The 15,000-nt window shown below is 37.0% G+C and overlaps 2 protein-coding genes across 2 annotated transcripts in view; one reads left to right on the top strand and one right to left on the bottom strand.

Annotated features, from left to right (window-relative positions):
* The window catches only part of LOC122253930 (alpha-2-macroglobulin receptor-associated protein), a 19,284-nt gene extending 11,981 nt beyond the window's left edge, over positions 1-7,303 (top strand). Inside the window, exon 7 of the mRNA XM_043017359.2 lies at positions 6,881-7,303. Coding sequence (XP_042873293.2) covers positions 6,881-7,111 — 231 coding nt within the window. The 3' untranslated portion in view covers positions 7,112-7,303. The remainder of the gene's footprint in view (positions 1-6,880) is intronic.
* A 5,456-nt stretch (positions 7,304-12,759) lies between these two features.
* The window catches only part of Rap2l (Ras-associated protein 2-like), a 67,251-nt gene continuing 65,010 nt past the window's right edge, over positions 12,760-15,000 (bottom strand). Inside the window, exon 3 of the mRNA XM_043017358.2 lies at positions 12,760-15,000. This exon is cut by the window's right edge and continues 912 nt beyond it. The gene's annotated coding sequence lies outside the window, so the exon portion shown is untranslated.

A 15,000-nucleotide genomic window follows, 5' to 3' on the forward strand; every position in this document is an offset into this window, starting at 1 on the left:
CTTTTGTTTGTTTTCAGACATATACCCTAGCTATACTGATATTTCAAACCAGACACCCTGCATGCCAGACTGTAAGCAACAAAGTTGATAAGGGGATCCACACTCATAACAGTAATATGATGGCTTATTATTAACCCATGCCTAGGGCTATATACCTGATCACCTGGCGCACCAGCCAGGAGGATAGCCACAACGATAATCTCGTCCCCGGTGGCTGACGCTGCCACCACTTGACGTGATATCTTGTCACCCGTCATTGAGGGGTTAATAGTATGCAGTAAAAAGATATGAGGAGAAATTGAAGTGCAGTACTGTACAGAGTTCCACCAGAAGTCAGAATAGGAGTAGACCTAAGCTTAGATTCAAATAAACAGAATGATGTCAACCCCTGGCACTCAGTTGCACCACTGAGACACTGCTCATATGCCAGGATGCTTGATTTTTCCAACTGGGAGAGTGGCATACTTCAAGTCAATAAAGTAATGAATTATAAATAAAGATATTGATCTGGACCAGTATTCATGAATGGTCATAGATTGCAAGATTTGTCTATGACAGAAAAGAGTCTTTGACTACTGCCATGAACTTGGAAACTGGGTGGTGCGTCCGTACTATTCACCACAGTCATGGAATTCCTGCGGAAAAGCTCATGGGATCTTTCCCAGCATTTCTTTTCATTGTATATGGGATGTATGGAGTGTCTACTAATAGGCAAAAAATTGGTGGGATTTCTCCCCTCCAGGATTTTCATTATGAATGGGACGTATAGAGTGTCTTCTAATATTTTTAGTTTTCTCAGGCCACACCCACTATATCAGCCCCATATCACCATGCCCCATGGAGGCCCTTCTCTCCCTCAGCCAATGAAACAGTTGTGTTCCCTGTCACATTTTTTTATTTTCTTTTTTGTGAAGGAAACATAGTGAGTGTGAAATGGTAATTCTGGAATTCAGGCAAACCCGCCGTCCATCCCTTGTCTCACCCTTACAACCTTTCTACTCAATATTCTTACATAACACACAATATGATGGCTCTTGGTATATCATTGTCTTTTTACTATTTACTTTTTACTATTTACTATCTAACCACCATTGATTCTTGACAGTCTTTAGAGGAAAATAGATATTCTCTAACTATTTTATTTGGAACTCATCCCTGTTGGATAATAGAGGCTACTCATGATCAGTAACCAAAATACCAATGAGGCAAACCCTTGCACTTAGCTCTGTAATTAAGACATTTTCCTCTCATAATACAAGATATATATGCTTGGGTTGCCTCAGAGACTGGAAGAATGCATAAAGGATGAGTAGGGTATTGTCTAAACAAGTTGCCACACTCAAAGCAGCAATATTCTCCTTCTCCCTCAATCTCTTTTTCTCCCGTGCGACGCTTTGTGCTGGGGTGTTTTCTCACTGCACAGGCCCACGCTGAACCTCTCAGAGTGTACTTTAGTCAAAAAACATGTAACAGCAATGCATTTCTATTTTATAGAACTTTGCGTGTATTCTTCACTTATCTGTGAAAATACCAATGGAAATTGGAAGCAATCTTTTGGGCATCAAAAAACGTTTTATACTTTTTCTTTTTTTCTTACCAAAGCGAAAAGAACAACAATATGAATAATCATACTTGTACATATGAGTATGTGCATGTACCTCGTGACGTGATGTGGTGTGACATTACGCAGTATCACGGGTAATTGACAAATTAGAAGTAGTATTGCAATAGTAATTTTTTACTTTTTATTTCTTGGCCAACCACATTTGTTCTTACAATAGTTTTTCAACTCAGATCTTTTTATTCAACCAGTCAAGAAATAGAAATTACCATGTCATCATCAATATTATGTAGTTCTCTATGACGTCTGATTTTTCTTTTATGTTATATCTCATTTTATGACACTTAAACACCTAAACTAAAGTAACAGAGTCTAAGAAATGATGAAATATGATTATATTTAACCCATTAACGACGGGATAGATTTGCTTACCCAGGCTCCAAGATGGGTTTTATTTCAAAACGAGGCAGCTTCATGCAACATGCCTTTTCCCACTCTCTTTTAATCACACATTGTACAGCTAGAGCCATATTTGTGTTTTGTTTTTTTTGTGTGTTTTACCGTTTTTAGAGACACATCTCATATCACAGGCTCTTATCAATTCTTCAGTTGACCAAAATTGTAGTTCAGTTGGCACATTGTAGACATTGAGCATGGTTTGAGTCACCTTTCTCCTCTCATTCTGCCTGCACATCTTTCATATGCGGTACTTGAGAGCAAGAGGTTGGCAACTTGATATGTGCCATCGCTTTATAGAGATAGTGCTTGCTAGAGACTGTAGATGGGTGCCATTCAAGGCTCTCTCTCCTGCTAGTGCTAGAAGAAAGTGGTGCCATCTAGGTTTTGGATGTTAGGTGAAACCCATTTTGCTTAATATTATGGCAATTATAGTAATAATGACTGCAATTGTCAACATCACTCACTCATTACTAATAACACAATAAAATAACAGTGATCCAAAATCCCAAACGTCATGATGCTTGTTGTCAGGCCAGAGCTCCTGCTTCATGTACGACAAAAATACACTTCACCCGTCGTTAACAGGTTAAGAACAATCTAGCAGTCTATTGCTGATGTTTCAGTATGTTACACCTGCCCCGCCTGGAACTCGGTGAGTAAATGCATGACGTCTCAGGACACCTGGGTCTGGGGATATTTTTTTACCATGTGATAGGACGTCAACCAGTTCAAATGGGTTAAGTAAATGATTTGAAAAGAGTGGGGTTCTCATTGCATTTTGAAATCTGAAAATGGGGCACTGAGGTATCTCCATGCTCTTTCCAGAGAAACAAATTGATTTCAAATAGGAGAAACAAACCAGGAGTTGAGCCTGGGAAAAAAGTTGAGACTGAAAGAACATGGTTTGAAGCATAGGTACTTTGCAAATACATTTTTCAAATTGATTTTTTCGTATAGAACCCTGATGTGAAAAAAGAAAAGTTTTTCTCATGCAACATTTCCTGATAGGATATTAATGTTACATTTTTCATAGAAGAAAACATACAGTTGATTTATAAGTATGCAGGGCATAGGTTAGTACTGTTTTCATTTGCACTGTTGAGTAGGGTAGGTTTATCTGGAAAGAGAAATGGTGATATTATAGTGTGCAAAGCAGTATGAGATCCTCCCTTTCTGTGCCTATGCCTTCCAGTCATTACTAGATGCACTTACTTGCCCTGCTCAGTAATTACAATAGTGGTTTGTGATATACTTGATACATCCAATAAATTCTTATTTTGGTCATGGTAATTTCTTTAAAAAGCATAATACATTGCACAAATCTGAAGTAAAAGTTCATTCAAAGCATGATACATATCATAACTCAGATATCCAATTTTGTTTTTCTGTTTATATTTTTTTATGCGTTTGTGGGTATGTGTTCATGTGTGTATTTGTTTGTTTGTTTGTGTGCATGATATATATTTCTGGTACATTCAACAGTTTTTGGAAGGTTGCATCCACCAATAGTCCTGCTTGGAAAACTATATCTCTTTACATCCATGTCACCATGTTTTACTTTTAGCTTTTTACTATAACCTCTTGTTCCTCTTTTATTGAAAATAACAAAATCTTCCTATTCCAACTTCATTGTTTCTGACATAAAATTCTAAACCATAATCAGATTACCCCATTTTCTTCTTTCCTATAATCTTATAAGATTAAACCCATATATGCCAGATGACATGCTATCACATCATGGGAATATTTTGCTCTTGCAAAATAACGTCCTATTGTGTTGTGATGTCTCCCTCTAAATACATGTTTTACTTAGTTATTGCATATACTCGTTGCAACTGTATTTGTATAGACACATTGTTCTTGACTTGTCAAAAAAATGTAAAAAAACAGCAACAAAAAACAACTCTCAGCATCCTGTAGTATCAGGCATGTGAAAGGCGCTCTGAGAGCGCAGTATGGCATCCGCTGGGTGAGATCTCACACTGGAGGCTGCGTGTACTTGTTATCTTAAGTAATCTTCCCTTTGCGAATGGGCTAATTTCTTTAATCTGTCTGAAGTTCAAGTTCCTTAGAATTGCTGCCCATCTAGTGGCTGCCAGCTGAACTTGTTTCAGTTTATCCATATCCTTTCTTAGACATGGACTCTATTCTACTACAATGTGTTCTAGATTAGGTCTTATGATACTTTGTGGACAGGTGTCGTGACATACATGACACAGCAGCTTTGACCTGATGACGGGCATCATGATGTACATGATGTTCGGGGATTTTAGATCACTGTCTTATTTTATTGTGCTATGATTAACCCATTCCCGCCGGGACTGTTTCGTCTTTTATGGCTTCAATGCCGGGGCTCTCGAACGCATAGGCCTAAATCAATTATATCATTGACGGTGTATGCTGGCACCCGACGGTATCATATTACATAATTGCCGTCTGTGGCCGGCGCCCGGCGGTATTGGGTTAAGGAATGAGTGTGGTCACAATTACTATAATTACCGTAATATTAAGCAAACCTAACATCAGAAAAATATATGGCACCATTTTCTTCAAGAACCAGTAGGAGAGAGAGCCTTGAATGGCACCCATCCATGGTCTCTAGCAAGCACTATCTTTGTGGAGCACAGAGCAAGTTACCAATATCTTGTTCTGAAGTACTGTCGATGAACAAGAAGAGGAAAGTGACTCAGACCATACCCAGTGTCTAAAATGTGGTCCTGTGCCAGTAAGGATGCCTTTTACAGTGCCACTCACAATCATAAGCACAGGTTTCCTTCCTCTTCCCAACCTCTTCATGTTATCTTCATTGTAGATTGTTACATGTTTTGCATTTGTTCATGACAGCATACAAATACAAAAGAATAAAGTTACGTTTTGTCCTCTCATAAAACAGCAATACTTCTATCACACTGAGAATAAAGAAAATAATGAGCTGATATGGATCATAAACTACAATTTTAGTCAACTGCAGCATTGATAGAGCCTGTCATATGGCACATACAAGTCTCTAAACTCAATAAAACACACACACAAAAAAAAGAAACAAAAATGGCTCTTGGTTTACAATGAGTGACTGAAAGAGAGTAGGAAAAGTAAAAAGCATATTGTGAAGCTGCCTCACTCTGAAGTTCGGGAATGTGAATTTTATCCCCCATACGCAATGGGTTAATATGATCCTCTGGATCATGATTCCAAATTTACAAATGTTCTTAGGTTCTTTTTCTTTTTTCTTGTATTTAAGACTAGTTCTCTGATTTGTACTGGTGTCTGGGTTGATTTTTGCTATTCCATATACAACTCCATTTAACCCCATTAATGATGGGACATATTTTTGCCTACTCCTGCACAACGCTTTGTGCCGGGGTGTTTTCTCGCTGCGTGAGCGTTTTTCACCCACCCTATTCTTATGGTTTTCATGAATGCGTCTACAATGTAAAGGCATGTAAAAATATTACCATGTTCAGAGGAGTTATTTTAGTCAAAAAACATGTTACAGTAATGCCCTTTTTAGTTTTATTTGATTGAACTTTGCCTATATTCTGCACTTCTATGTGAATTTACCAAAGGAAAGTGGTAGCAATCTCCTAGTAAGGCATCAAAAAACATGTTTTATCCTTTTTTTTTTTTTTTTTTACCAAAACGAAAAGAACAATATGAATAATCATACACGTACATATGAGTATATTCATGTACCTCGTGACATGACATGATATCACGGGTAATCAACAAATTAGAAGTAATATTGCATTAGTAATTTTTTACTTTATTTTATTTCTTGGCCAAACACATTTGATATCACAATAGTTTTTTGACTTGGATCTTTTTATTCAGCCAATCAAGTAGCAGAAATTACCATGATGTCATAAATATCACGTAGTTTTCAGTGACGTCATTTTTTTTTTTACATTATATCTCATTTTATGACACTCAAACACCTAAACTAAAGTAACATGAGTCTTAAGAAATTATGTAAAATGATTATATTTGAGAACAATCTAGTTATCTATTTCATCACGTCACTACTGCCTCCCAGGGCTCAGCCAGAAAATGCACCACATCTCAAGGAGTCCCTCGGATCCGGGGATATTTTTCAACCCCATGATAGCAAGTCAAATTGGCGCGAATGGGTTAACCAAGCTTTCATTTTCTTTTTGACTGAATAGCCTGTGATGTTAGGCCTGCGCCTTTTGGAATACCCTGGCAAAATGTCCAAGTGGAGGCAAAACCGCAACATCGTTAACGGGTTGATGAAAATAATATATATGATTGCAGTATCTCAGTAGCTTTGTTATAAAACCAGAGGAGTTTTGATACAAATTATCTGCTCTCCCTGAATCTAAATTGTTTTTGATATGTTTTGTTTCTCAAGTAGTTTGATCCATCATTTTTATATTAGTTTTTTTTTATTTTTTATTTTTTATAACAATTCACTTATTTCACTTGCTAGTGATACTGGTTTATATTTGAGAGGGTTTCGCTTATCACCATTTTTGTATAGGGGTTAAGGTTTATACAATTTTGGTAGCTTCCCTATACTTGCTTAAGTTTTAAAATATCAAGGGTAATGGTAGGCTGAGGTAATGTGTGTGTGTGCCTTTTTTTGTATGTTTTTGTTCCTTGCATTTTTGTATATGATTTCATATTCCTTCATACCAGGTGTATAAACATAATTTGGACATGTTCTTACTGATGTCGAAGGTAAAGGTCATCACAAAGGCTATTGGGACAGAGATATGCAGGCATAACCTCAGGAAATAGGTGTAAAAGTCATCTTGCAGTCTTGCAGTGTAGTCAGATATTTCTGTTTGGTGGCTTTGATTGTTACATCATGTATGATAATAATCATATTTTTGTTTTCAGACGGAACTGAAACATTATGAACATCGGCTTCTCAAAGTACGGCACATGACAGGTCAACTAGAGGTCTTGCAATCAAGGTCTGGGATGGACATCAAGGAAGCAGAAAAGCAGCCGCACTCCACAGAAGGCCAGCGCTTATTGCAAGAACGTTTGAGTAAGCAACAGCGCAAGGTTGAAAAGCTGCATGAGGATCTGGAGATGAGAATCTTTCAAAGACATCTAGAATTATGATATACCTTGTGTTTGTTTGCTGAATTTATAAGTATTTTTATGAAAGAAAGAATATAAATTTGTAAACAGATAGGGGAAGGATGAGTACGGTTGTTTGGTTGATATATCAGTTAATGTTTGTAATATTTGTCCTGTAACAATACTAAGAAAATGTATATTTTCAGCTTTGTATGAAATAAATAATGTGTAAAATTAGTTTCTATACTCTAGACCTTGTGTAATGTATGAACTTTTTTAGAAGTCTTGAATGAGTATAATATGGATGGAAAAAACAAATCAGGATTATTCTGGGTGCCCCTGGGTGGGCTAAGGTTACTAACCTCCTCTTGGAGGCCAAACTCTTTCCCCTGGACACCCGGATTGATCAGATGGCGGCCCAGTTCCTTGCCAATGTCCTACAGTCCCCTCTGGACTCGCAGCTAAGACAGAGAGTACAGTGTTGGCTTGCACAGAACCAAGAGCTCTTTGCTAACAACACCTGGCTGTCTCATTCAACCAGAGTGCTGAAACGCTTTGAGCTTAAAGAGACACTACTGGTTAAGGGCATGGACCTTCCCCACCCTGACTATGTCACAGCCCCGCCGTGGGCACGATCCTTGATAGAGTTTTCTGTCATAAGTCTATCAAGAAGAAAAACACAGTACTCACCGCCTCTATTGAAGGCTGAGGTGGGGAGGAACATTACAGCAATCACGCCGCTGAATAGTAAAACCTACTTCACGGATGGTTCTGTAGACCCCATCACCCACACTGCAGGCGCCGGTTTTGCAGCAAGGGGCATAGAGAAAGCTATGCGGGTATCTGACAATGCCTCCCTGCTCCAGGCAGAGGCAGTAGCTATTATGGAAGCCCTAGCCCATGCAGCCCAGACGGACAGGCATGTTGTCACACACACAGACTCTAGGGCCGCCATTGACAGCCTGCAACAAAGCACGCCCCTTGATAACGTTTACCTGGTAACTACAATTCTCACCATTACTTAGAGAATCCTGGATTAGTGGAGGAAGGCAGGAAGAAACCCTTGAGTGATCTTGTGGTGCATCCTAGCCGGGAACTGCTAAGGCATAAAACGATGGTTGCAGGGCAGGTCGGTGCCCTGCAGCGACATAGAGAGGAAGCGAGAACCTCCCTCTCAGCCAGCTGGTACTCAGACGCCAAAGGCTATGAGTCGCTGATAATCTCTCCTAGAATATCAAGGTGTGCTGAAGACAGTCTGCACAGACTGAGAATAGGCTACCCTTGTGCGTGGCAAATCATCCCCACTATTGGGCAAGATGAGCAACGCTGTGAGCATTGTGGTGCGCCGGACGCCAAATTAGAGCACTACCTGATGGAATGCGAGCACACTCGCTTCCTCAGGCAGGGCCCAGAGACGACAGCCGCCGGGCTGGTTAGACAGCTATACCTGTCACTAGCCCCCTGGCAACTGGAGCGCCTACAGGCAATCCGACCGCCACGGTAAGAGTTTAGTTATGATGATCAGATGAGTCAGCACTTATAGCCAATAGAGACCGGGCTACCCCATCCACACAACCTGGGCGGAGAGACGTCTTCACAAAATCTCTCTGAACTGAGCTGAATTGAATTCAGCGATGATGATCAGATAAGATTAGATAAGATGAGTCAGCACTCATAGCTGGCAGAGGCCGGGCCGCCTTGTGCATATAGCCCGGGCGAAGCAACATCTTCGCAAATCTGTCTGAACTGAACTGAACTGAACAAATCAGGAGAAACTTGCTTTATAGATTTGTATGAAAGTGGATAGAGATGGCCTCATTCTCCACTTTGCTTTTTTCTCACTGCCTGCTAACCAAATTGACCTCTTCTGCCAATGTTGTTGTGAAATTATTTCTTATCAAACTCCTGATTTCAGTTGACCTCTCATTTTTTGTATATGTCATGTTCTTTAATTCACTTTGCAGGGTTATTTTCAACATTTAGAATTATGACTACATAATTTTGTGTGTCACTTGCCTCATATCAGCATCAGAACTGTAATAATCAGTGTCAGTTATGATGGCTGTAGTCACTGTTTGTTTGTAGAAATTAATTGGTTCGAAAATCACTGTCTGTAAAGTGAATTCTTATAGATGCATAAAAATCTGAAGCAAAACTAATTTTAGTTTTAAATATAGTCCGTATCAGCAAATATGAAAGAAATCACTCTCTCGTATGTGAAAATAATGAAATAAATGAAAAGACAGGAAAAAGGAAGGAGCCCTGTGCTTTTGACTACGACTGCCACACTACAAAGCAGCTATACCAGCACAGGTAAATCACAGATGCTGCACCTGGTCTTGAGTAACTTTCCTCTTCTCATTCAGCCTGTACATTTTGCATCACCAGTACTTTAAAGTTGGGGGTTGGCATCTTGCTGTGTCAATACTCGGTGAAGATAGTGCCCAGCTGTGTTCGGGATATTATACTAAATCTTTGATGAATATTCAGGCAATTATAGTAAATATTCAAGTACAGGTAAATATTTCCTTTTACAAATGTACTAATGCAAGAGACACAAGATAACATTAATAATGATAAATAATTTGGATTTGAACATGGATTACTCAAATTACTGTTTCAGTAACTACTATCACTATTATTATTACTATTATTTTATTGTTTTATTATTTATTCTTTATTAATAACTATTTATGAACTATTCTGAGACAGCTCATATCTTAGTTTGTTCAGCCTAGGCAGAGCTTCATAAGATGTGGATGTTTTCTGTCAAGTTGTAGACATAAATGAAATATGAGTCTATATATAATATTTTACCAAAATAATTCAAATTAGTGTTCTATATAATAGGTCATCATAGCTGAATAACTTTTTAATTTCAACTAATGGAAAAATGCAGTATGAAAGTGAGCCACCCTTGCGCGAAAGCCAGTTGGATTTACTTTTCATTTTGACGTCTTTCAACCTTCAAAAAGCTGCACTGGGAACATTAGGGTCTTCTTGCATTACGAAAGAGCTTTTCACCTTAGCAAAGGTGTCCCTTCAGTGGCAAATTTTGCATACTTTGTACTACATTAATATGAAATAATTAGTTATACTGATGATGTTTACATAATTATGCATAAGCTGATAACATATTACATAAGTTTTGATTATATTTCAGGGTGAGACTAGTTTGGAAATGTAAAATCTCAATTTTGGGATTTCAAGGAAAATGGCACTAGGGTCTTCCAAAGAGCATTAGATAATGGTGTTTTCTCTTTTGATTAATAACCTTTGGCCTCAAAGAATTTTTCCTAATCTTGATACGCACTTTAGTATTTATAAAGAGGGGTCTAGCCCAGCATATGTTACCTACCCAAAAATTCTTATTAATTTAATGTTTTAACAAACCGATTCTAACAGATTAAGAAGTAGTTATGCATATTTTATAATTTACAAACTGCTTTTTAGTTGGGAATTTTTTTTGGAAGCAAAGAACAGTTATAGAAATAATAATAATAATAATAATAATAGGAGTTATAATAGTAGTAATAAAGCATTATGCCAATGATATTTGTATTGTAGAACAGTGTTAATAGAAAATTATGGTATCATGGGATGAATAGCCAAATATCTGATGTATCATTCAATTAACCCATTTGCACAGATAACATGCTATCATGTCATGGGAATATTTTGCTCCTATGAGATGATGTCTTATCGCGTCATGATGTCTCCCTCTAAATACATGTTTTACATAGCTATGTATGTATGTACTCATTGCATTTATATTTTTATTGACATGTTCTTGACTTAAAGAAAATCAATCCCATAAGATAAGGCGTGTGGAGAGCACCCTGAGAAGCTTAGTGCAGTATTACGTCAGGAGAGATCTAGCACATGGAGGCTGCGTGCTTTTATCTTTACAGAGGGAGCAGCATCAGGGAAATAATTGTCCCGTCACAAATGGGCTAAATAACAAAAAAGGTAGATTAGTGAAGAAAACAAAAAAGAAATGTTACCATTGGCCATGTAACAGCAGCTTGCAGACCAATGACTGGCTGCCCACTGAACCATCACCAAATGCTCATTTGCTTGTTGCACAACAGTAAACATGTTCATTTTGATTGTAAAATAATTCCCATTCTCTAGATACTGAAATTTAAAAATGTATGTTTAAAGAATATTATAACTTTTATTTTCTCAAAACTTTTTAATTATGGGCACAAACTGGTTGCCTTTTTATATATTTGTATATTTTAGGCAGCAGGAAGGATAGCCTATACAATAAATTAAACTAAAGCATAATTTTTAGCAGCAGCAGTTAAAGGGACTGTATTTTACCTATCTCTCACTTCACTTGCAAGGCACTATCTTAAAAACTTAGAGGGGATAGTTTCAGGTTTACGTCTCAATAAAGAGGATGCTTCCCTTAAGGTAATCTTAAAAGGTATAACCATGCATAAGAAGTTAACTTGTTGACCCAATGACGATGTTGTGTCACACAGTGTGATGTTCCTGATGCAATATTGCATAGGTCCGGCGTAGGGGGTTGCCACTTCTCGCTGGGCCCGTCGGGATTGGGTTAACAACAGGGCTATTTTGGCTCTAACGCCTAACGCCTTGGGATTCTTGCTATATGCCCAATCACCTGGCGTGCCGGCCAGAAGGATAGCCACAATGAAATATCTCGTCCCTGTTGGCTGACCCTGCCACCACTTGACGTGATATCTCGTCACCTGTCGTTAATGGGTTAATTCATATAAGATGCCACAGAAAAGACTGTACAAGTTCAAGATGGCATCACAATAAAAAACAATTGACAAACACTACAGCAATAAATATGAAGCAACTTTCTACATATATACTACACCCTTGTGCACTTAGTAGATAAAGCTAATATGTTAGAATTTCTTTCTACTTCTAAGCTTCATTTGCACTAGGAATTTAACATTGTATCTTGCTGCTGAATGAACCTGTTCTTGGTATTCTATGGGAAGTATACACAGTATTTACTGAATCCAAAATTTAGGAATAGAATCGTTTTTCAGCAATTAGGATAGGCATGAGGTACAAGGGGGCTTAAGAGATTTTCAAGTGATGTTAAAAATCAAAATTGGAATCATAATGAGGTTATATGATAAAATAGAAAACCCTCTGAAATATGATATTACACCAAAATTTCTATGGTAAATGTTTACCAACACCTAAGGTATCAGTCACCTTTATCCTTAACCCAAATCCTCCGGATGGCATGCAGTGAAGACGTCACCTTCTTGGCCCAAACTCCGGTTATCATGTAAGGTGATGGCACCTCAATGCCGGGCGTCATAAGATAAGACCCCGGAATGAGTTTAGGCCTACATGGTAGCCTCCCGGAAATGCATCACACGCCAGTTATCAACGACCCAGAACATTTGGTTTAATGGATGTTTCTACTCAAGCAATTATATTCCAATCATGATTTATAAAATTACTAGCAATGTTCATAGTTAAATATTAATGTAGTTGTGAATGCAGATGTGATTCTGCCTTAGTAAAGGAAGGATAAACAAAGCTCAATTTCTGATCTGGGTACCAGCAATTGATCAGTATTAATATTACAGAATGAATAGGTAAATAAATTTAGAATACTAGGAAAAGGAAAAGTTTATTAAAAGACTCCGAGATACTTTTAAAAGGATAATAGGTTGTATAGATAAATACCATGCTGTACGTTTCTTTATTCCTTCAGCTTTATAAAGCGCACAACTAAACATTATCTCCAACCACTTGTTATGGAGCCAGAGCAGGATTGTGTCCAGTCTGGTCCTATCTCACACAGCTGAGCTTTGCACGTATAATAATCAAAACTTCCCTTCACCAAGGACTTAGTGTGGGTTCTCCCACTTCTTGACCTCTTGATTAAGAATATAATGGACAGAATAATTCAGAGTATTTCTCTCATGTGATTTATTATTAATTTTTGTACGAGGTAACTTGTATGAATAGGTTTTAGAAAGGTTTGAAGCATGGTATATTGAGATGTAATGATCAGGTGCTGCATTATGAAACATGATTTTGCAGAAAATATATATATATATATACCTTGTTCTAGATTTAAGTTTTCAGTATCAAAACAGTTGAAAAAAAAAAAAAATGTAATTAATATTTGGGCCTAAAAGTCTAGTAGAAAAGCTTTGAACAATTTCTTAGCAAAAGAAAACAAAGTTGAAGAAATAATTTGGGACTAAATTCAGCTTTGATAATATTACAGAGCTAGAATATATTTGTTTCTTTTTTTATTTAAAAAATGATTACAAAATTCTTTTGTTTTCATAATTACAAGAAAAGGATTTTTTTTTTTTTTTTTCCAAAGGGTACTATACTCAATTCCAATTCTTTTTCTAACCAAGAGGTCAAATAAATCAAATGCAGTAGGTATTCAACATATTTAAAAATACATTTATTTTTATAACAAATTAATTATACATTCATTCGAATAGGTTATAATTCAAATGATATGAGCATTACAGACGCAAGACATGATGGTGTAAACGCTAGATAATAGGTCAATGTGCTGCTACCCCAGATGGGTCTTTCTTTTTGTCCACTTTGGGCTAACACTGTCAAGTTTTATATTTGTTGAGGACTTATGAAGACAAAGGATTCTAAAATAAGATATGTGCAGGCTCTCTCTTCTTAGACTGAAATTAACCAATGCACAAGTCCATCACACATCACATCCACTATTGTGCAGAAACATATATCTGCACTGATTTTCAGATCCTCTGAAGGTAATTGTTAGCCTAAAACCTGACCACCTGTCTTTTGCAAAGGATCTTCTCCTTCAGCTGAAAAATCATTTATTTATTCATATTAAATTTTCTCATCTCTGTAAACATCAATCATTTACACTAGAAGAGGAAATACATAAAAACTAAAGGGAGGCAATGTAATCTGTCATTTAGTCAGTTATACTAAAGAGCTTCAGAGTTTAGTGATATAAACAAAGATACAAAATTTTAATATTTTTTTGGAGAGAGAGAGAGAGAGAGAGAGAGAGAGAGAGAGAGAGAGAGAGAGAGAGAGAGAGAGAGAGAGAGAGAGAGAGAGAGAGAGAGAAATAACTGTTAGACTACTACTTTTACATTGGAAAACAAGTCAGCCTCCCCCTTTCCTCCCTTCAAAAGAAAAGTTTGAACAAGAAAACAATTTCAGTGTTGCTCTGAACAAGTAACAGTATTAGAAAGGGAGATGCAGCCATAAGCACCTCAAACTAAACTACGTGATGGGTGGGACAAACTGAAAGGGTTATATGGGTATACACTAAAATCAAACACAAACAAGAGAGAAGCTACATGATGAAAAAAAAAAAAAAAAATGTGCTTCTCCAAATGAAGAGGCTTAATATTTTATACAAGCAACACAAATATTCATAGTTTGTTATTAAAAATCTACACATAGAGCAAAGTTTGCTGTTTGAGATTAAGTAATCTCATATTTTAACAGAGCTTTGGTATATATCACTTCTCTGAAATTTGTCTCACTACCACTGCACCATGATAAAAATTATCTTCATGTAAAATACATACATTTCTTCAACTTTAAAAAATTCTCTTCCAACCTTAATCTTTCTGCCAACAAATATAACAAATGCAGTTGGCTAATATTGCTATTTTATTACAACATGTGCAAGTAATCAGGTAGCAACTTTCATAATTACAAACTACAAAAAAAAAGAAAAAAAGAAAAAGAAAAAAAAAAGGAACTAATATTCCTCTGAAAGACTTTTGAACAGAGTCTGAAGGATATTCATATTTAAAGCCAAAACAGTATTAATTATAACCTTGTTAACAACTAGGGCCTTGTACAGGCATTGAAATTATGGTGGGTATTTACTGAGACAAATAATGACCTAAACCCTTTGTGCGGGGCAGTATTATATACATTGAATATTATTACAACAA

Source organism: Penaeus japonicus, unplaced genomic scaffold (assembly GCF_977035675.1).
Source record: "Penaeus japonicus unplaced genomic scaffold, GWHDUDI00000001_assembly GWHDUDI00000012, whole genome shotgun sequence".
NCBI lineage: Eukaryota > Metazoa > Arthropoda > Malacostraca > Decapoda > Penaeidae > Penaeus > Penaeus japonicus.